Source organism: Rhinatrema bivittatum, chromosome 2 (assembly GCF_901001135.1).
Source record: "Rhinatrema bivittatum chromosome 2, aRhiBiv1.1, whole genome shotgun sequence".
Classification (NCBI taxonomy): Eukaryota; Metazoa; Chordata; class Amphibia; order Gymnophiona; family Rhinatrematidae; genus Rhinatrema; species Rhinatrema bivittatum.
This window is the reverse complement of record NC_042616.1, coordinates 818,777,058-818,801,191: the sequence shown is the minus strand read 5'-3', so window position 1 is coordinate 818,801,191 and position 24,134 is coordinate 818,777,058. Positions and strand designations below refer to the sequence as shown.

Genomic DNA, 24,134 nt, shown 5'->3' with positions numbered 1-24,134 from the left:
CAGGTTCTTGTGGCCTGGAGTGGCCACTGTTGGAAACAGGATGCTGGGCTTGATGGACCCTTGGTCTGACCCAGTATGGCATGTTCTTATGTTCTTAACTAGAAGGGGGGCAATAAGTAAATCTGCAGCTCTAACACTAAACTTTCAAAAGGGAAACTTTGATAAAATGAGGAAAATAGTTAGAAAAAACTGACAGGTGCAGCTGCAAAGGTTAAAAGTGTTCAACAGGCTTGGACATTGTTTAAAAATACAATCCTAGAGGCGCAGTCCAGATGTATTCCACACATTAAGAAAGGTGGAAGGAAGGCAGAACGATTACCGTCATGGTTAAAAGGGGAGGTGAAAGAGGCTATTTTAGCCAAAAAAAAACCTTCAAAAATTGGAAGAAGGATCCATCTGAAGAAAATAGGATAAAGCATAAACATTGTCAAGTTAAGTGTAAAACATTGATAAGACAGGCGAAGAGAGAATTTGAAATGAAATTGGCCACAGAGGCAAAAACTCATAATAAAAACTTTTTAAAATATATCCAAAGCAGAAAGCCTGTGAGGGAGTCGGTCGGACCATTAGATGACAGATGGGTTAAAGGGGCTCTTAGGGAAGATAAGGCCATTGCAGAAAGACTAAATGAATTATTTGCTTCTATGTTTACTGAGGATGTTGGAGAGATACGAGTTCCGGAGATGGTTTTCAAGGGTGATGAGTCAGACGAACTGAACCTAATCACTGTGAACTTGGAAGATGTAGTAGGCCAGATTGACAAACCAAAGAGTAGCAAATCACCTGGACCAGATGGTATGCATCCTAGGGTACTAAAGGAACTCAAAAATGAAATTTCTGATTTATTAGTTAAAATTTGTAACCTATCATTAAAATCATCCATTGTACCTGAAGACTGGAGGCTGGCCAAAATAAACCCAATATTGATGTGAGGCACTGGCCCAACTCTGCAGAGATTCTGTATCTCAGCCTCTTCCTCCGTCTACCTAACACTGGAGCTCTGATGTGAGGCACTGGCCCAGCTCTGCGGAGATTCTGTATCTCAGCCTCTTCCTCCGTCTACCTAACACTGGAGCTCTGATGTGAGGCACTGGTCCAACTCTGCGAAGATTCTGTATCTCAGCCTCTTCCTCCGTCTACCTAACACTGGAGCACTGATGTGAGGCACTGGCCCAGCTCTGCGGAGATTCTGTATCTCAGCCTCTTCCTCCGTCTGCCTAACACTGGAGCTCTGATGTGAGGCACTGGCCCAGCTCTGCGGAGATTCTGTATCTCAGCCTCTTCCTCCGTCTACCTAACACTGGAGCACTGATGTGAGGCACTGGCCCAGCTCTGCGGAGATTCTGTATCTCAGCCTCTTCCTCCGTCTACCTAACACTGGAGCTCTGATGTGAGGCACTGGCTCAGCTCTGCGGAGATTCTGTATCTCAGCCTCTTCCTAACACTGGAGCTCTGATGTGAGGCACTGGCCCAGCTCTGCAGAGATTCTGTATCTCAGCCTCTTCCTAACACTGGAGCTCTGATGTGAGGCACTGGCCCAGCTCTGCGGAGATTCTGTATCTCAGCCTCTTCCTCCGTCTGCCTACCACTGGAGCTCTGATGTGAGGCACTGGCCCAGCTCTGCGGAGATTCTGTATCTCAGCCTCTTCCTCCGTCTACCTAACACTGGAGCACTGATGTGAGGCACTGGCCCAGCTCTGCGGAGATTCTGTATCTCAGCCTCTTCCTCCGTCTACCTAACACTGGAGCACTGATGTGAGGCACTGGCCCAGCTCTGCGGAGATTCTGTATCTCAGCCTCTTCCTAACACTGGAGCACTGATGTGAGGCACTGGCCCAGCTCTGCGGAGATTCTGTATCTCAGCCTCTTCCTCCGTCTGCCTACCACTGGAGCTCTGATGTGAGGCACTGGCCCAGCTCTGCGGAGATTCTGTATCTCAGCCTCTTCCTCCGTCTACCTAACACTGGAGCACTGATGTGAGGCACTGGCCCAGCTCTGCGGAGATTCTGTATCTCAGCCTCTTCCTCCGTCTACCTAACACTGGAGTTCTGATGTGAGGCACTGGCCCAGCTCTGCGGAGATTCTGTATCTCAGCCTCTTCCTAACACTGGAGCTCTGATGTGAGGCACTGGCCCAGCTCTGCAGAGATTCTGTATCTCAGCCTCTTCCTAACACTGGAGTTCTGATGTGAGGCACTGGCCCAGCTCTGCGGAGATTCTGTATCTCAGCCTCTTCCTAACACTGGAGCTCTGATGTGAGGCACTGGCCCAGCTCTGCAGAGATTCTGTATCTCAGCCTCTTCCTAACACTGGAGTTCTGATGTGAGGCACTGGCCCAGCTCTGCGGAGATTCTGTATCTCAGCCTCTTCCTAACACTGGAGCTCTGATGTGAGGCACTGGCCCAGCTCTGCGGAGATTCTGTATCTCAGCCTCTTCCTAACACTGGAGCTCTGATGTGAGGCACTGGCCCAGCTCTGCAGAGATTCTGTATCTCAGCCTCTTCCTAACACTGGAGTTCTGATGTGAGGCACTGGCCCAGCTCTGCGGAGATTCTGTATCTCAGCCTCTTCCTAACACTGGAGCTCTGATGTGAGGCACTGGCCCAGCTCTGCGGAGATTCTGTATCTCAGCCTCTTCCTCCGTCTGCCTAACACTGGAGCTCTGATGTGAGGCACTGGCCCAGCTCTGCGGAGATTCTGTATCTCAGCCTCTTCCTAACACTGGAGCTCTGATGTGAGGCACTGGCCCAGCTCTGCGGAGATTCTGTATCTCAGCCTCTTCCTAACACTGGAGCTCTGATGTGAGGCACTGGCCCAGCTCTGCGGAGATTCTGTATCTCAGCCTCTTCCTAACACTGGAGCTCTGATTTCCAGCACGGCTGATATCCCTTTTTCTCCTTTAATTAGGGTAGCTCTCTTTTCTTTGCTGATGAGATGAGGCATTTTGAGACGTGGACGCACACTTCCGGCTCATTCTCTCTTCTTCTTGCTCGTACTCATGAAATGATTGCATCTTCTAAAGCTGTGGCTCTCGCCTTCCCTCACCTAAGTGGTGAGAGTGATAACTTAAGTCTGCGCAAGTCTATAGAGAAGGGGTAGAAGCACTTTGTGGATCTCTGATTGCTCATAAATTTAGGTGTTTTTTTTTCTTTTCTTGAAACATCTTAGACAGTCTGATACAAATCTAATAAAGTTAAAAACTAGGGCTACTGCACAGGGGATGTGAGCAAGAGTCAGGGAAAGGGGCAAACATTTCACCTTGGGGAAGGCCTGCGGCAGCGCAGACAGTGTCTCCGTGACCTGGGCACCCCAGACGGGGCACTGGGAGTTATGCTCTGCTCTGCAGTCATGGCTTGAGTGGCCTGCTCAGTTTTCTTTTACACACTTTCACATATTTCCTACTTTTCGGAAGAACTCCCTGCAGCGTGCAATCAGCCAGTTAGTTTTTCCTAGCAGTAAAAATCCAATAATGTTATTTTTCCAGTAGCATATTTACACTGTGCCTCCGAGAACCTCCTGTCCCTGCAAATCCCTCTCCTCATTAAAGTGAAGCAAGCTCTGCTGATTTATGAGCCCGCGCTGCTTCCTGCTCCAGACGTTGTGCTGATAATCCTGCTTCCAGCTGCACGGCATCCCCAGGGAAGGGCGGCTGGAAATCTGAGAACCCAAATCCTTCACCTGGACCCAGTTCAGCTAATCCACTCGACAGGGGAAGCTAAGGCGATCCAAGAAAGTATGCGCCCTGCCTGTCTCTCACACATAAACGCACTCACATACATAAACATATACACACACTCCCTCCCAGCCACTTCACACACACTCACATACATAAATATATACACACACTCCCTCCCGGCCACTTCACACACATATACACACATTCACATACATAAACATATATACACACTCCCTCCCAGCCACTTCACACACACATATACACACACTCACATACATAAACATATACACACACTCCCTCCCAGCCACTTCACACACACTCACATACATAAATATACACACACTCACATACATAAACATATACACACACTCACATACATAAATATATACACACACTCCCTCCCGGCCACTTCACACACATATACACACATTCACATACATAAACATATATACACACTCCCTCCCAGCCACTTCACACACACATATACACACACTCACATACATAAACATATATACACACTCCCTCCCAGCCACTTCACACACACATATACACACACTCACATACATAAACATATACACACACTCCCTCCCAGCCACTTCACACACACTCACATACATAAATATATACACACACTCACATACATAAACATATACACACACTCACATACATAAATATATACACACACTCCCTCCCGGCCACTTCACACACATATACACACATTCACATACATAAACATATATACACACTCCCTCCCAGCCACTTCACACACACATATACACACACTCACATACATAAACATATACACACACTCCCTCCCAGCCACTTCAAACACACATATACACACACTCCCTCCCGGTCACTTCACACACATATACACACAGCCCTCACATACATAAATATATACACACATGCTCTCCCTGCCACTTCATACACACATATACACACACACTCACATACATAAACACATACACATACATAAACACATACACACACTCCCTCCCGGCCACTTCACACACACACACACACACACACACACACACATACATAAACATATACACACACACTCACATACATAAACATATATAAACACACTCCCTACCTGCCACTTCACACACACACACACACACACACACACTCACATACATAAACATATACACACACTCCCTCCCGGCCACTTCACACACATATACACACAGCCCTCTCCATTTCGTACACATGCAAAAACACACCCACACACACACACATTCCCTCCCTACTACCTCACACACATACTTAATAAACACACATACAGTCCCAACCCCATATATAATCATACACATACTCCTTTCCCTGCCACTTCACACACTCTCACATACATAAACATATATACACACACTCCCTACCTGCCACTTCACAAATACACAAACACTCACATAAACATACACACATTCCTTCCCTGCCACTTCACACACACTCATATACATAAACATACTCCCTCCCTACTACCTCACACACATACTTAATAAACCCACACACAGTCCCAACCCCATATATAATCATACACATACTCCTTTCCCTGCCACGTTACACACTCTCACGTACATAAACATATATACACACACTCCCCTCCCTGCCACTTCACACATACTCACATAAACATACACACATTCCTTCCCTGCCACTTCACACACACACACACTCACATAAACATATACACATTCCTTCCTTGCCACTTCACACACACATACACTCACATAAACATATACACATTCCTTCCTTGCCACTTCACACACACATAAACATATACACACACTCCCTCCTAGCCACTTCACACATATATACACACACAACCCTCACCACCTCGCACACGTGTATAAACACACACAGATTCCCTCCCTACTACCTCACCCACAAACATAATCTCGTATATATAAACACAGAGTCCCACCCCCATATATAATCATACGCACACTCCCTCCCTACCACTTCACACACACTCATACATAAACATATACACACACTCCCTCCCTACTACCTGACATACACACATAATCTCACATACATAAACAGACACAGTCCCACCCCTATATATAATCAAACACACATTCACCCCCCTTCTTACACAAACTCCTACCACCTTGCACACATACGCACAGTCTTACTCCCACCCACTCACACTCACATAATCATATACACACTCCCTCCCCTTCTCACAGTCCCATACCCTCTCACACATATAAAAATACACACATTATCCCACCACCTCACACACATACACACACACAGTCCTACTGTTTCACAATCATAAATACACACATATTCCCCTCACATACCTACAGACGCATGCTCTCTCATACACATACAGAGACACAGATTATCCTTCATCTGACAGACGGGTCTCTCTTCAGCAGGGGAAAGCCAGCCAAAGAAAAAGATACTTTTTCCTTTTTAAGTGCTTTTTAAGCTTTCTCTTGGAGTCTCTCTCAACTTTCCATGGCATTACCACATATCATGATGTCACTGCTCACAGGGAAACAATCCCTGAAATCCAGAAAAAGGCTCCACTCCATTCCAACAGCACACTTCAATCCACTTTGTAATATTTTATTACTATAAATTTTGCTTCAGCATTTTAAATGTACCATAACATTTTAGCACAATATAACACAATTCTAGACACATCTGCAGGGAGGGAGAGTATTCAGAGGTGAAGACACACAGAAGCAGTTTTCTCTCACCAACTGAGATGGGTTTATATGCTGGGAAAGAAGACCAGAGGGAGTGGGGATAGGAATGGAGAGAAGTCTTGGGACGAAGAGGAAAAAAAATTAGAAGAGGGAAGGAATGGGGAGGGGGATGAAAGGAGACCAGAGTTAGAAGGGCTAGAGGATAGAAGTGGAGGGATAGAAGTCCTGAGACAGAGAGAAGGTGGGAGTTAGAAGGGTTGGGGATAGGAGTGGAGGGACAGAAGTCTTGGGACAGAGAGAAGACAGGAGGTAGAAGGGTTGGGAAAGGTGTGGAAGGACAGAAGTCTTGGGATACAGAGAAGATGGGGGTTAGAAGGGTTGGGGGATAGGAGTGGGGGGATAGGAGTGGAAGGAGAGAAGTCTTGGGATACAGAGAAGATGGGGGTTAGAAGGGTTGGGGGATAGGAGTGGGGGGATAGGAGTGGAAGGACAGAAGTCTTGGGATACAGAGAAGATGGGGGTTAGAAGGGTTGGGGGATAGGAGTGGGGGGATAGGAGTGGAAGGAGAGAAGTCTTGGGATACAGAGAAGATGGGGGTTAGAAGGGTTGGGGGATAAGGGTGGAAGGACAGAAGTCTTGGGATACAGAGAAGACGGAGGTTAAAAGGGTTGGGGGATAGGAGTGGGGGGATAGGAGTGGAAGGAGAGAAGTCTTGGGATACAGAGAAGACGGGGGTTAGAAGGGTTGGGGGATAGGAGTGGGGGGATAGGAGTGGAAGGAGAGAAGTCTGGGGATACAGAGAAGATGGGGGTTAGAAGGGTTGGGGGATAGGAGTGGGGGGATAGGAGTGGAAGGAGAGAATTCTTGGGATACAGAGAAGATGGGGGTTAGAAGGGTTTGGGGGATAGGAGTGGGGGGATAGGAGTGGAAGGAGAAGAGTCTTGGGGATACAGAGAAGATGGGGGTTAGAAGGGTTGGGGGATAGGGGTGGGGGGATAGGAGTGGAAGGAGAGAAGTCTTGGGATACAGAGAAGATGGGGGTTAGAAGGGTTGGGGGATAAGGGTGGAAGGACAGAAGTCTTGGGATACAGAGAAGACGGAGGTTAAAAGGGTTGGGGGATAGGAGTGGAAGGAGAGAAGTCTTGGGATACAGAGAAGATGGGGGTTAGAAGGGTTGGGGGTAAGAGTGGAGGGATTGAAACCATGGGATAGAAAGTGGACCGTCATTGTTGCCGCTGTTATGAGAACAAGGGAAATCAGGGTTCAAATCCCACTGCTGCTTCCTGTGAGATCCATAAGAACATAAGAAATAGCCATACTGGGTCAGACCAAGGGTCCATCAAGCCCAGCATCCTGTTTCCAACAGTGGCCAATCCAGGCCATAAGAACCTGGCAAGTACCCAAACACTAAGTCTCTTCCATGTTACTGTTGCCAGTAATAGCTGTGGCTATTCTCTAAGTCTACTTAATTAATAGCAGGTAATCAGGGACGTTGGAGCTAAGATCCAACTACTGCTCTTTGGGAGAAGCAGGGAAGCTGGGGTTCCAAAACCACTGCTGCCCTTTGTGACCTTGGGCAAAACCCTTCACTCTCCATTCCCTCGGGTACAAACAGAGATTATGTGCCCACTGAATGTATCTCACCTTTAGGGTGGAAGGAATGGGGAGGCAAATGGGGTAACCTGCACAGAGCAGCAGCTACAACCATAAGCACATTTCTGGGCAGGCTGCATGGACAATTTGGCCTTTATCTACCGTCATTACTATGTTACTATACGTGAATGGGGAGACAGACGGAGAGAAGATAGGCAAGGAAGGAGAAGGGAATGGAGTGGTAGATGGAGAGGGATAGGCAAAGGGGGAGGGAATGTGGAGACAAATTGAGAGGGGACAGGGAGAGGTGGAGGAGGGAATAGGGGAGGCAGATGGAGAGAAGACAGGCAGAGGGGGAAGGAGGGAGTAGAGGAGGATGGAGAGAAGTCTTGGCACAGACAGGAGAAAGGCAGAGGCAGAGGAGGGAATGGGGAGGCAGAGGCTGGTGGGTGAGCAGGGGTTGTGAATATCACATAAGAATAAGAAATTTCCATACTGGGTCAGACCAAGGATCCATGAAGCCCAGCATCCTGTTTCCAACAGTGGCCAAACCAGGCCACAAGAACCTGGCAGGATCCCAAACTGCTTAATCCTCTCCTAGCTGACAACAGGGACACCATGAGCAGAGTGATACAGGCATGACAATCATTTTACAAGAGATCCAGGGATACCACAGTGTTTCAAAGTCTCAAAACAGTAGCCATGGTCAATCTGGTCATAAGGAATGTAAGGCTTGCCATGCTGGGTCAGAGCAAGGGTCCATCAAGCCCAGCATCCTGTTTCCAACAGAGGCCAATCCAGGCCACAAGAACCTGGCAGGATCCCAAGGGGTAGAGAGACTCCAAGCTGCTTATCCCAAGGATATGCAGTGGATTTCCGCAACTCTACCTTAATAATGGTTAATGGACTTTAAATCCAGGAACTTGTCCAAAACTTTTTTAAAAACAACTACACTAAAAGTTTTCACCACATCCTCTGGCAACAAATTTCAGGGCTTAATTATGCGTTGAGGGAAAAAATATTTTCTCTTATTTGTTTCAAGTGTATCTCCTAGTAACTTAATTGTGTCCTCTGGTCTTTGTACTCTTTGAAAGAGCAAACAATTGATTAATGATCCACGTCACTCATTATTTTACCTCTATCATATCCCCCCTCAGCCGTCTCTTCTCCAAGCTGAAAAGTCCTAACCTCTTTAGTCTTTCCTCATAGGGGAGTTGTTCCATTCCCCTTATCATTTTGGTTGCCCTTCTCTGTACCTTCTCCATCACAATTATATCTTTTTTGAGATGCGGCGACCAGAATTGTACACAGTATTCAAGGTGCGGTCTCACCATGGAGCGATACAGAGGCATTATGATATTTTCCATTTTATTCATCATTCCCTTTCTAATAATTTCCATCATTCTGTTTGCTTTCTTGGCGGCTGCTGCTGCACACTGAGCAGAAGATTTCAACGTATTTTCAACTATGACTCCTAGATCCTTTTCCTGAGTGGCGACTCCTAATGTGAAACCTTGCATTGTGGAGCTATAATTTGGGTTCCTCTTCAGACTTTGACAAAACGGGGATGCACCTGGAGGAAGAGCTGGAAAACGGGGAGAAGATGGGCAAGGTGGAATAACAGTGGGCTACATTAAAATGAGCTATTACTAAGGCAACAAATCTGTAAGTTAGAAAAGTAAACACGAGTAAGAGGAAAAGGAAACCGATCTGATTCTCAAAGGAGGTGGCTGACAAAGGCAAAAAGAACAGCGTTCAAGAAATGTAAAGGATCCCAGGATGAGCACAGGGTTGAATATCTGGTGAAACTGAGGGAGACGAAGAAAGAAAGCAGGAAAGCAAAAGGTCAGGGTGGAAGAAAGGATTGCCAAAGAGGTAAAGAGAGGTGAGAAAACATTTTTCAGATACATCAGAGAGAGGAGAAAGGTCCAAAGTGGTATAGTGAGACTGAAAGGTGGAAAGGATCAATGTGTGGAGAGAGACGAAGAAATGGCAGAAATATTAAACGAATACTTCAGTTCTGTGTTCACTAAAGAGGACCCAGGAGAAGGACCCTCGCTAGTTAACAAGAAACTGGAGGGGAGAGGAGTAGATGTAACTCCATTTACAGAGGAGAATGTATGGGAAGAGCTGGGGAAACTGAAAGTGGACAAAGCCATGGGGCCTGATGAGGTTCATCCCAGGATACTGAGGGAGCTCAGAGATGAGCTGGGGGCTCCGCTGTGTGACCTGTTCAATAGATCCCTGGAAAGTGGACAAAGCCATGGGGCCTGATGAGGTTCATCTCAGGATACTGAGGGAACTCAGAGATGTGCTGGGGGCTCCGCTGTGTGACCTGTTCAATAGATCCCTGGAAAGTGGACAAAGCCATGGGGCCTGATGAGGTTCATCCCAGGATACTGAGGGAGCTCAGAGATGAGCTGGCAGCTCCGCTGTGTGACCTGTTCTATAGATCCCTGGAAAGTGGACAAAGCCATGGGGCCTGATGAGGTCCATCCCAGGATACTGAGGGAGCTCAGAGATGTGCTGGCAGCTCCGCTGTGTGACCTGTTCAACAGATCCCTGGAAAGTGGACAAAGCCCTGGGTCCTGATGAGGTTCATCCCAGGATACTGAGGGAGCTCAGAGATGTGCTGGGGGCTCCGCTGCGTGACCTGTTCAACAGATCCCTGGAAAGTGGACAAAGCCATGGGGCCTGATGAGTTCATCCCAGGATACTGAGGGAGCTCAGAGATGAGCTGGCGGCTCCGCTGTGTGACCTGTTCAATAGATCCCTGGAAAGTGGACAAAGCCATGGGGCCTGATGAGGTTCATCCCAGGATACTGAGGGAGCTCAGAGATGAGCTGGCGGCTCCGCTGTGCGACCTGTTCAATAGATCCCTGGAAAGTGGACAAAGCCATGGGGCCTGATGAGGTTCATCCCAGGATACTGAGGGAGCTCAGAGATGAGCTGGCGGCTCCGCTGAGTGACCTGTTCAATAGATCCCTGGAGAGTGGACAAAGCCATGGGGCCTGATGAGGTTCATCCCAGGATACTGAGGGAGCTCAGAGATGAGCTGGTGGCTCCGCTGTGTGACCTGTTCAATAGATCCCTGGAAAGTGGACAAAGCCATGGGGCCTGATGAGGTTCATCCCAGGATACTGAGGGAGCTCAGAGATGAGCTGGCGGCTCCGCTGGGTGACCTGTTCAATAGATCCCTGGAAAGTGGACAAAGCCATGGGGCCTGATGAGGTCCATCCCAGGATACTGAGGGAGCTCAGAGATGTGCTGGCAGCTCCGCTGTGTGACCTGTTCAACAGATCCCTGGAAAGTGGACAAAGCCCTGGGTCCTGATGAGGTTCATCCCAGGATACTGAGGGAGCTCAGAGATGTGCTGGGGGCTCCGCTGCGTGACCTGTTCAACAGATCCCTGGAAAGTGGACAAAGCCATGGGGCCTGATGAGGTTCATCCCAGGATACTGAGGGAGCTCAGAGATGAGCTGGCGGCTCCGCTGAGTGACCTGTTCAATAGATCCCTGGAGAGTGGACAAAGCCATGGGGCCTGATGAGGTTCATCCCAGGATACTGAGGGAGCTCAGAGATGAGCTGGTGGCTCCGCTGTGTGACCTGTTCAATAGATCCCTGGAAAGTGGACAAAGCCATGGGGCCTGATGAGGTTCATCCCAGGATACTGAGGGAGCTCAGAGATGAGCTGGCGGCTCCGCTGGGTGACCTGTTCAATAGATCCCTGGAAAGTGGACAAAGCCATGGGGCCTGATGAGGTTCATCCCAGGATACTGAGGGAGCTCAGAGATGAGCTGGCGGCTCCGCTGGGTGACCTGTTCAATAGATCCCTGGAAAGTGGACAAAGCCATGGGGCCTGATGAGGTTCATCCCAGGATACTGAGGGAGCTCAGAGATGAGCTGGCGGCTCCGCTGTGTCGACCTGTTCAATAGATCCCTGGAAAGTGGACAAAGCCATGGGGCCTGATGAGGTTCATCCCAGGATACTGAGGGAGCTCAGAGATGAGCTGGCGGCTCCGCTGGTGACCTTTTCAATAGATCCCTGGAAAGTGGACAAAGCCATGGGGCCTGATGAGGTTCATCCCAGGATACTGAGGGAGCTCAGAGATGAGCTGGCGGCTCCGCTGAGTGACCTGTTCAATAGATCCCTGGAGAGTGGACAAAGCCATGGGGCCTGATGAGGTTCATCCCAGGATACTGAGGGAGCTCAGAGATGAGCTGGTGGCTCCGCTGTGTGACCTGTTCAATAGATCCCTGGAAAGTGGACAAAGCCATGGGGCCTGATGAGGTTCATCCCAGGATACTGAGGGAGCTCAGAGATGAGCTGGCGGCTCCGCTGGGTGACCTGTTCAATAGATCCCTGGAAAGTGGACAAAGCCATGGGGCCTGATGAGGTCCATCCCAGGATACTGAGGGAGCTCAGAGATGTGCTGGCAGCTCCGCTGTGTGACCTGTTCAACAGATCCCTGGAAAGTGGACAAAGCCCTGGGTCCTGATGAGGTTCATCCCAGGATACTGAGGGAGCTCAGAGATGTGCTGGGGGCTCCGCTGCGTGACCTGTTCAACAGATCCCTGGAAAGTGGACAAAGCCATGGGGCCTGATGAGTTCATCCCAGGATACTGAGGGAGCTCAGAGATGAGCTGGCGGCTCCGCTGTGTGACCTGTTCAATAGATCCCTGGAAAGTGGACAAAGCCATGGGGCCTGATGAGGTTCATCCCAGGATACTGAGGGAGCTCAGAGATGAGCTGGCGGCTCCGCTGTGCGACCTGTTCAATAGATCCCTGGAAAGTGGACAAAGCCATGGGGCCTGATGAGGTTCATCCCAGGATACTGAGGGAGCTCAGAGATGAGCTGGCGGCTCCGCTGAGTGACCTGTTCAATAGATCCCTGGAGAGTGGACAAAGCCATGGGGCCTGATGAGGTTCATCCCAGGATACTGAGGGAGCTCAGAGATGTGCTGGCAGCTCCGCTGTGTGACCTGTTCAACAGATCCCTGGAAAGTGGACAAAGCCCTGGGGCCTGATGAGGTTCATCCCAGGATACTGAGGGAGCTCAGAGATGTGCTGGGGGCTCCGCTGCGTGACCTGTTCAACAGATCCCTGGAAAGTGGACAAAGCCATGGGGCCTGATGAGTTCATCCCAGGATACTGAGGGAGCTCAGAGATGAGCTGGCAGCTCCGCTGTGTGACCTGTTCAATAGATCCCTGGAAAGTGGACAAAGCCATGGGGCCTGATGAGGTTCATCCCAGGATACTGAGGGAGCTCAGAGATGAGCTGGCGGCTCCGCTGTGCGACCTGTTCAATAGATCCCTGGAAAGTGGACAAAGCCATGGGGCCTGATGAGGTTCATCCCAGGATACTGAGGGAGCTCAGAGATGAGCTGGCGGCTCCGCTGAGTGACCTGTTCAATAGATCCCTGGAGAGTGGACAAAGCCATGGGGCCTGATGAGGTCCATCCCAGGATACTGAGGGAGCTCAGAGATGTGCTGGCGGCTCCGCTGTGTGACCTGTTCAACAGATCCCTGGAGAGTGGACAAAGCCATGGGGCCTGATGAGGTTCATCCCAGGATACTGAGGGAGCTCAGAGATGAGCTGGCGGCTCCGCTGTGCGACCTGTTCAATAGATCCCTGGAAAGTGGACAAAGCCATGGGGCCTGATGAGGTTCATCCCAGGATACTGAGGGAGCTCAGAGATGAGCTGGCGGCTCCGCTGAGTGACCTGTTCAATAGATCCCTGGAGAGTGGACAAAGCCATGGGGCCTGATGAGGTTCATCCCAGGATACTGAGGGAGCTCAGAGATGAGCTGGTGGCTCCGCTGTGTGACCTGTTCAATAGATCCCTGGAAAGTGGACAAAGCCATGGGGCCTGATGAGGTTCATCCCAGGATACTGAGGGAGCTCATAGATGAGCTGGCGGCTCCGCTGGGTGACCTGTTCAATAGATCCCTGGAAAGTGGACAAAGCCATGGGGCCTGATGAGGTTCATCCCAGGATACTGAGGGAGCTCAGAGATGAGCTGGCGGCTCCGCTGTGTGACCTGTTCAATAGATCCCTGGAAAGTGGACAAAGCCATGGGGCCTGATGAGGTTCATCCCAGGATACTGAGGGAGCTCAGAGATGAGCTGACAGCTCCGCTGTGTGACCTGTTCAATAGATCCCTAGAAACGGGAGTGGTGCCGAGTGATTGGAGAAGAGCGGTGGTGGTCCCGCTTCACAAGAGTGGGAGCAGAGAGGAGGCTGAAAACTACAGGCCGGTTACATCACCTCGGTGGTGGGAAAAGTAATGGAGTCACTGCTGAAAGAGAGAATAGTGAACTATCTACAGTCCGGAGGATTCCTGGACCAGAGGCAGCATGGATTCACCAGGGGGAGGTCTTGTCAGATGAATCGGGGTATCTAGAGAATTGGATCAAGGAAGAGTGCTCGATGTGATACTTGGATTTCAGCAAAGCTTTTGATATGGTCCCGCACATGAGGCTGGTGAATAAAATGAGAAGTTTGGGAGTGGGTGCCGAGGTGGTGGAGTGGATTATAAACTGGTTGACTGACAGGAGACAGCGTGTAGGGAGCTACTCTGAAGAGAGAGCGGTGTTAAGTGGAGGGCCACAGGGATCAGTGTTGGGACCGGTTCTGTTCAGTATCTTTGTGAGCGACATTGTGGAAGGGATAGAAGGCAGACATGTGTGAAGGAGGAGAGAGAATGAAAAGTGATTTACAAAAACTTGAAGAGTAGTCAAAGATACGGCAGTTGGGATTCAAAGCCAAGAAGTTCAGAGTCCTGCATCTGGGGTGTGGTAATCCAAAAGAGCTTTATGTGATGGGCGTGAAAGACTAATGCACATGAACCGGGAGAGAGACCTTGGGGTGATAGCGTCTGGCAATCTGAAGATGGAGAAGCAATGTGACAAGGCGATAGCTAAAGCCAGAAGAATGCTGGGCTGCATAGAGAGAGGAATATCGAGTAAGAAAAGGGAAGTGATGATCCCCTTGTACAGGTCCTTGGTGAGGCCTCACCTGGAGTACTGTGTTCAGTTCTGGAGACCGTATCTCCGAAGAGACAGAGACAAGATGGAGGCGGTACAGAGAAGGGCGACCAGAATGGTGAGGAGTTCAGCATTGGAAGACTTATGAGGAGAGGTTGAAGGACCTGAATATGTACTCCCTGGAGGAGAGGAGGCACAGGGGAGATAGGATACAGACCTTCAGATACCTTAAATGTTTTAATGATGCACAGACTCAGAACCTTTTCCACTGGAAAGAAATTAGTAGAATTAAGGGTCACGAAATGAAACTCCAGGGAGGAAGAACCAATGTCAGGAAATATTTCTTCACGGAGAGGATGATGGATGCCTGGAACGACCTTCCAGAGGAGGTGGTGAAAACCAAAACAGTGATGGGATAAATACTGTGGATCCCTAAAGGCTAGAGGGTGGAAATGAAGACGAGAGTGCATGGGGGCAACTTGCTGGTGAGGCGGTTACTGCCCTTAATCAATAAGCCTGATACTTTGATGCAACTCAGACATTGCTCTCTGCTTCAACGGCAAGAGACAAGAGGTAACGGGGAATTAGATCCAACAGCAACCAACAAGGGCCCGGACTTTTATGGTCTGGGAAACTGATAAGCATGGAAGTAACTTAAATGGCGCAGCAGATACCGACATAAGCTTGCTGGGCAGACTTTACGGACCGTGTGTCCTCTTCTGCCGTCATTTCTGTTCTATGTATTCAGCGGAACACATTCGGATGACTTTAGCATGGCTGAACGGCCAAGTCAGAATATGAGTGAAACCCTGCCCCCAGAATGCATCACCCGTTTCTTACCCGGGTAAATGCTCTGCAGACAGGGAGAGAGGAAAAATCTTTAAATCGCTGGTTTTGCCTGGCTAACTGCTGTTTCTCGCCTAGAATGACTGTGAGCTTCCGAATTGCAGGTCAGTGAAACCATGAAACAAACAATTACACAACTCCAACAGCTACACGAACTCTTTGAATAAAGGCTTCAAAGGAATGGCTTGATTTTAGAAGCAGGTAAGCTTGTAGGACGTTCAGCCATGCGAAGAGTCACTCAACTCCGCCTCTTCCCTTCTCCCACCCCCGAGGAGCAGCAGGCTGTGAACCAGCAGACCAGGGTTTGAGTTCCGCTCTCGCTCCTCGTGACCTTGGGCAAGTCACTTTACCCTCCATTGCCTCAGGTACAAAGCTTAGATTATAAGCCCTCTGGGGATAGGGAAATACCTACAGCACCTGAATGTAATCCGCTTTGAAGCAGTGTGAAAAGTGCAAGAAGCGGAATATAAATCTAAATAACTAAAATAAATACTCACCAGCCGTCACGTGCTCCAGCTCCACTTGCTTGTACTGCTCCTTCTGCACATGCAGGACCAGAAACCCTGAAAGAGAGCTCTCATCAGGCACCCAGGACAGCCAGAAAACTCAGCTGCTCACCTGTAGCAAGTGTTCTCCACGATAATCAGCCCCGTCACCGGACAGCACCGAGATGGGAAAAGTTCTCCCAGAGCGCAGAAAAACCAAAGTGGACTTTCTGAGCATGCCCAGACCTTCCCACGCTGCCTCTCCTCAGTCCTCATAGCAAGCAAACTCTATAAATAATTTTTTTTTATCATCTGCAAATCTGATCACTTCATTTGTTGTTCCCTTTTCCAGATCATTTATATATATATTAAAAAGCACCGGTCCCAGTATAGATCCCTGAGGCACTCCACTGTTTACCCTTCTCCACTGAGAAAACGGACCATTTAGTTTGACCCTCTGCTTGCTATCTTTTAACCAGTTTGCAGTACTTTACACTCTCTGAACTGATTCTTCCAACCAGTTTATATCTTTTTGAAGGTGTAATTTCCAGCCATGTTTAAACCATTTTCCTGTGAATCAGACAACAGAACAGGATGGCCTTCCTGAGTTGTCCTATCTTTGGAAAAAAAGGTGAGTTGTGAGACTGAGAATGGATCTGAGTTTGGATCTTTTCATTTATAAGCCGATAAGGCAGAAATAGTGGATTGATTGTCCCAAAGTGTCCATATTTAGAGACATCTCTTCTAATGGAGATGGCAGCAAATCTGGCACAGCAGTAAAGAACGTTTTCACAAAATCCAGCCACATTTTTCCACAAGGGAGCGCTGATCTCTTTGTTGAAAGAATTATCTGATTTTGGGACGAGAATCGGCGAATGTAATAGAGTTTTCAGTCTGTTCGGCACCAAAAGGAGTCTCTCAGTGCTGAAGATTTAGGTGCCTACAAGACTCTGATACTTTTATTAATGGATGGCGCCAAAGAGAGATTTGATTGATGGCATCAGTCTAGCACCAGTTTCTGGTCTGCCACAGAGGACCTCTTGTCCTTTTCTGCATGGATGAATGCTGAAGGCATGGAGTCGGTAAACCCTTGGTGTTGAAGAGTTCAACATCTCCCTCTGTACTGGAGAGGGAACAGTGCCTGCACCGAGACTGTACCACATCATGGCATCATGCCTTTTAAATTTTGGCTAAGGTCCCTCAGCTGGAGGTGGTTTCCTCCTCTTCCCTGAGGCAGAGGTCTGAGGTGACGTTAGAAAGTCCTGAAGTGTATAGCTCTTTAACAATCTGGTCCTGGAGGACATTCGAGCACAATGAGGTACATCGGGAGAAGGCACCAGGCATGGTGGTCTGATAAGGACATTTTCCAGGTGTGGTGCATGAGGCCTCCTTTTTGACCACTGGCCCTGGACTGACTGATCTTCATCCGGAGAGGCTTGCATCGGTGGTGACTGTTACCAAATTCTGAACCTCCCATTCTGCACCACGCTGGAGATTGGTGCGAGTAGGCTACCACGAAAGACTGACCTTGGCTTCCCCCTTTAACAGAAGAGGAAACTCTTCCAATAACAGAATCCAGCGGGAGAAGAGCCCCCTGCAGAGGCCGCATATGCGTGAACGCCCAATGCATTAATTCCAATGTCGATGCCACAGAATCCAGGGCCTGTAAATAGTCCCGGATCCTGGGCACCGAAAACTCTAGCAGAAGCCGAATCTGACTCTGCAATTTCAGCACTCTCTCTCTCTGTGAGAAATGCTTTCTCTGCCAGTGTGTTGAATGGAGCTCCTAGATACTCCAGAGTTTGTAAGAGGCTCATTGCTAGGGTCATCCCCCATTCTAGAGGCTTCAAGTGCATCAGTAACTTTTTTTTTTTTTTTTTTTTAATTTTAGAGATTTTTGCATTATTTTTCAAGATATACACTTGAATTGAATACCGAAGAGCCGGACACATTTATCTTCAAAAATATACAAATGAAGAAGAAAAAAAAAAGAAACTTTTTAAATTATTCAAATTAACAAATACATTTCAAATTCCTCTCTTCAACCTAAGTCTTCAATAAGGGGATCCAAGTAACAACCCCAGGAAAATCTTAGGAGGAAACTCTAGGCCATCAGGGACCAATATATCATTGCAACGGGTAAGAGCGAGCTATCTATTCCCTTCTAAGGCAACTGGAGAAGAAGAAACCCTACTAACCTCAGATGAAATCTTATCAGCAAGAAAAGCTGCTAATTGCGTAGGCAGGATACATGATATGATATTTAAGAATGCACTTACACGGATATTTTAAAGAAAGCGCGCGCCTATTTCCAAGGCTCTGGGCCTTAATACAAGAAATTGCTGCCTTTTCTTTTGAGTGTAGCTTGCTAAATCAGGAAATATGCTAACTTTAAGATCCACGAAAAGCTCTCCACGATGTCGGAAGAAAGAGCTCAGGACCCAGTCACGGTCTGATTCAAGCAGGAAAGATCCTATTTGTTATGACTTGGAAACCCCTCTTGGTCCGAAGAACTCTTCTTAAATGGTGGTATGTAGTATACTCTCGACGCCAGGGGTAGTGTCTGCTCTGGGATCTGTTCCACATGTCCTTGGGTGACACTGTTGGATCTTTAGGAAAGTTTATAATATGTAAGTTTTTCCCCCGATCTTATTTTCCATTTGTTCTATTCTGTTAAGTATCAACTGATTTTCTTCAATCGTTAATTGGTGAGTAGCTGCCACACTTCTAACTTCAGTATTTACTTTTATTTAAAGACACATCTTTCTCAATTGTTTCCAAACGTTTTTCAAAGCCATGCACAGCAGAAAAAAAAAGGGCTCAATTGTTTGGATATACGTATTATTATTCAGGGTCTGTATTGCCTCCCAAATAGATTCAAGAGACCTTACCAACTCAGGCAATGTGAATTGTTTGGGCTCTTCTTCCAGCTGCCGTTGAACGGGTAAGCCAGCGCTGTCCTCAGTGTCCCGTGGCACTCCTCCAAGCTCCAAAATCAAAACAGGGTCAGCCACCGCTGCCCGAGTGAAGCTACCCCCTTCCTCTTCCTTTTCCAAAGGAGCTGCTTCCTCTGACTCCCACGTTACTCTGTTCACCGGGGGATTAGCTGGGGCTGACCGCTGCTCCGGGGAAAATGATGTTGTCAGTTCAGGGAGGGAGTCGGGTTCTTCTGCCTCCCGGCTTTCCTCCAGCAAACCTACTCCCAGATATCGTGGTCCCCTTAGCATGTGAGAGTCCATCGGGTCCAAAATATTAGGTGAAGAAGAAACAGGTAAAGTTGCACGCTCCCTGGCTTGGAGAGTGCCAGAGAGCGGCATGATTGACCCAGCACCCAAACAAGACTCTCAACCGCGTTAGTAGCCATCGACCATCTTGGATCTCCCACTCAACCAGTTTCTTGCATCAGTAACTTTTATACTGATTGTCAACAGAGGTTCTCTGATTTCACATGAATGAGCCAGACATCCAGATACGGATGCACCAACACACTCTCCTTTTGCAATGTGGCTGCCCCCACTACCATGACCTTGGTGAAGGTATGTGGAGCCGTCACCAGCTCTAGGGAAACTGAAAATGTTCCCTTAGGACCATGAACCCCAGGAATTTCTGGTGCTCCAGCCTGATGGCCTCTGTCAAGGCGAGAGATGCCAAGAACTCTTCCTTCTGTACTCCCGCTATGAGGGATCTCAGAGTTTCCAAGAGGAAACGAGGAACCTTGAGATCCACATTTACCTTCTTTAAATCCAATATCTGTTGAATTGGATACAGGAGGCAAAGAAACAGGATGCTTAACCTAAAATTGACCTCCAGTCACTCTAAGCAGTTTCAGGGTCTGAACCAACAGACTCAACAAGACATCTCTGTGAAAAAAGAAAAAAATTCTGAGCAGAGTCTGAAGCAGCAGTCAGTCATATGCAATTTCTCCCTTTTCTAGAGGTGAGAAAGCCAATTCTCAATCGGAATCCTCCAAAGTCTCATGATCCACATCCCCTTGAATATTACCAGGAATACATAGAAACATAGAAATGACAGTAGAAAAAGACCAATCGGCCCATTCAGTCTGCCTAGCAAGCTCCCACACTTATAAGAACATAAGAACATAAGAAATTGCCATGCTGGGTCAGACCAAGGGTCCATCAAGCCCAGCATCCTGTTTCCAACAGAGGCCAAACCAGGCCACAAGAATCTGGCAATTACCCAAACACTAAGAAGATCCCATGCTACTGATGCAATTAATAGCAGTGGCTATTCCCTAAGTAAACCTGATTAATAGCCGTTAATGGACTTCTCCTCCAAGAACTTATCCAAACCTTTTTTAAACACAGCTACACTAACTGCACGAACCACATCCTCTGGCAACAAATTCCAGAGCTTTATTGTGCATTGAGTGAAAAAGAACTTTCTCTAATTAGTCTTAAATGTGCTACTTGCTAACTTCATGGAATGCCCCCTAGTCCTTCTATTATTCGAAAGTGTATATAACCGAGTCACATCTACTCGTTCAAGACCTCTCATGATCTTAAAGACCTCTATCATATCCCCCCTCAGCCGTCTCTTCTCCAAGCTGAAAAGTCCTAACCTCTTTAGTCTTTCCTCATAGGGGAGCTGTTCCATTCCCCCTATCATTTTGGTAGCCCTTCTCTGCACCTTCTCCATTGCAATTATATCTTTTTTGAGATATGGCGACCAGAATTGTACACAGTATTCAAGGTGCGGTCTCACCATGGAGCGATACAGAGGCATTATGACATTTTCCGTTTTATTCACCATTCCCTTCCTAATAATTCCTAACATTCTATTTGCTTTTTTGACTGCTGCAGCACACTTATTTTCCCATACTTATCTGTTTCACTGACCACCAAGTTCAGGGCCCTTGTTGGTAACTGTTTGATTCAAATTTCCTGCCACCCCCTGCCACTGATGCAGGAGGTAGAAGGAATAGCCTCCCTGTGGCATTTGCCTGCTGTGACTGACAAATGGGAGGCCTGAGCATGTGATCCCTATGTAGTAGGTTGCTTTTGAATGATCAGTAGGATTGACTTGAGGGAAGTCATCTTGAACTTTTCCTTCTAAAGGTGCTTGTTAAGGGGATCGTAGGTACAGAATGGGCCTGAGTTCTCCAAAGCGTTTCGGAATAAGGAAGTACTGGTGAAGTAACCGGTATTGATTCAGTGTTTTGCTACCGGTTGGATGGCCTTCTGGTGGAGAAAGGTCTGGACCTATAGTTCCAGTAAAGGCAGTTGAGAAGCATCCTTCAATGGGCCGGCATGATGGGGAAGTGAAGGCTTGATCCTAAAATTCAGATGATAACCCTCGCAGACGATCCTCAGAACCTACCTGACTACATTCTAAGGGAAAAATGGCATATCCTGCCTTCCAGTGTCAAATGTGGCTGTGATTGAGCTGTCTTCAAAAAGACTGGGGAGGTTTCAGGATTGACTGCTGCAAATGCTTTTGCTGTTTGCGGACTCTCTGATGACCTCTAGGTTGAGCAAGTTGGGACTGCAGGCAAGATTGCTCACAGTGCTGATACGATTGAAACCTGAAAGGTTGGAACTGCTTGAAGTTTCCTCTGGTGATAAGGTTTTCAATATTGAGGATAAAATCACTTTACTGCGGCCTGAGACTCCAACATCGCCAACAAGGACTGCACAGCAATGTTTTGCTCCTTGATTTGCAATATTGTGTCTTTCAGTTTGTTGCCAAAAAGGTTCTTGCCTGAGCAAAGTAGATTTGCTAGTCTGTCATGATCGTCTTCCCTAACGGAGCTGGAACGGAGCCATGCGATGCATCGAGCGACAATGGTGGTGGTAGAAGTGCGGGAAGAAGTTTCAAAGGATTCATAGACTGCCCTCAGCAAGTGTAGTAAACCCTCCTCCAGATCGTAAAAGGGTTGAGGCATTAGCTGCTGGCCTGTTTCCGATAATAAGAATGGTTTCAATTACATTTATAACGATACTGGACCATGTAAATCTGGTGCTGTTGGATCCAGGATGTTAACATTGTACTATGAAAGATTTTCTTGGCAAAAGTCATCATGGAGTTTGTGTTCTTTCCCTGGAGGAGAAGATGCATGCAGTTTAGATTTTTTTCACGCGCTTCATTGCTGATTCAACGACAACTAATACATGTTGTAGCTGGACGACCCATTACATCAAAGACTTCTGTAATTGAAACTTTAAATCCAGCTTCCTGGAGACAGGAAAGTTGGAATGAGGGGAATCCCACATTTTCAAAAGTACCGCATCTAGCACCTTATGGGAAGACAGTGCTGAAGGTTCAGCAGGAACTTCCAGGATCTTCAGGATACAGAAAACTTCCTCCCTAAGGTCTGGGAGTTTTCTGACCTCTGCCCCCAGCAAGTTTCCAAGCTTTCAACAAACCGTGAATAAGTTAGATCCTCCAGAGGAGAAGAGTGATCTGGAGGTTCCTCCGGAGGGTCAAATGGGATACTGGTCGAGCTGGTAGGTGAGAGGTCTGGTGGAGAATCCGGGTGTTCTGACTATGGCGATGATGGCTGAGATCCACCCGCTTATCTCATTCCGGAGATGCGGGCTTTACTGGAGAAAAAGGGGGATGCTCCTGAATCCCTTCCCCACTAGTCCTGGAATATAAGGGGGTGGAATTTCTGGGTGCAACGAGAAGAACAGATTCTTTATGATTGAGGAGATCTGGTCCACGGCTTGTTGAGAGTGGCTTGGAGATGGTTCTGAAGGAGCCTGCTGCTTTTCTATGATGACAGCAGCTGGAGGCCACCTCACCCAAGGGCATATAGCCACGGATAGTATATCTGAGGGAGGTTGCCTCTGATCCCAGAAACCTTTATCTGGTCCAGTCCGCTTCTCTCTCAGCGAAGGTTCCTCCTGGAGTTCATAGTCCCTAGGGTGTGAGCATGTAGATAAGTCTGAGAAGACAATACGTTCTCTCCCTGGGAGGAGGAATACCTGGAACTGATTGAGACCGGCTTGGGAGGGGGAAGTCCAAGGTAGTTGTGATAAAATATCTAGGATCGGGTCCAAATTGTGCCTACTACCAGTCAGTGAGGAAGGATCACTCTTCTTTTCTTGTGATGCGGGCTTTGAGGCTCCTGTGACTCCTCTGCCTAATCAGAAGAGGCAAATTTTTGTATGTTCCATTTCGATGACGACAATCACTGAGGGATCCAGGAGTTGCGCCTTGAAGGCATTGTAGTGCATGGGGGGCCGTTGCCTTTGCATCGATGTGCCATGAGTCTTGGTGCGCGTGGTAGCTTGCGTCAAGACCTCATGAGTCGGTGCCCTTTTAGCAGCCTGCGCCGATGTGTCATGAGTTGAGGCAGAAGCATTGCGATCGTTCTTATACGACTCTTTCGGGGTCGCCTGCGTGGATGTATCCCAGTGATGATTAGGCCGTTTCGAACTCGATGCTCCAGCCTAGTCAGGGCATTGATGCAGTCTTCGATGACACCAATGGCGCACCTGTGCCTGAATCATGCCTGGGGGTATGTTGCAGGTTTCAGCTTGGGTTTATTAGGTGCCAAAGCAACTTTTTAACCCACCTTTGCAGTTGGTTTGAAGACCAAGTGCTTGTCCATCGATTTTACCTGCAGCTCCGCCCACGAAGTCCTGTGGACTTCGTGGGCGGAATGTTTAGGGCCTAGGAAGAGTGCGTTGAACGTCTAGAAGAGAGCACATTGCTGCCTGATGCTGAAGAAGTTTCATTTTTGTCCCCTGAGCGAGGCTGTCTTCGCAGCCCTCTCACTGCGCCCGTGGAGACATGCAGAAACAGTCTTGACACGATGTCTGGTTGTGATCCAGATCTAGGCAGAGTTAGCAGTAGTTGTGGTTGTCAGTGAGATATTATGTGTCTGCACGGACAGTATGTGAAGCCAGGCTTCTTGGA

At 48.1% G+C, this 24,134-nt stretch overlaps 1 protein-coding gene across 1 annotated transcript in view; it reads right to left on the bottom strand.

Moving 5' to 3' along the window:
- MROH1 (maestro heat like repeat family member 1) overlaps positions 1-24,134 on the bottom strand; it is a gene marked incomplete in the record, with an annotated part of 402,473 nt that overhangs the window by 10,416 nt on the left and 367,923 nt on the right. Inside the window, 1 exon segment of the mRNA XM_029592292.1 lies at positions 16,266-16,331. Coding sequence (XP_029448152.1) covers positions 16,266-16,331 — 66 coding nt within the window.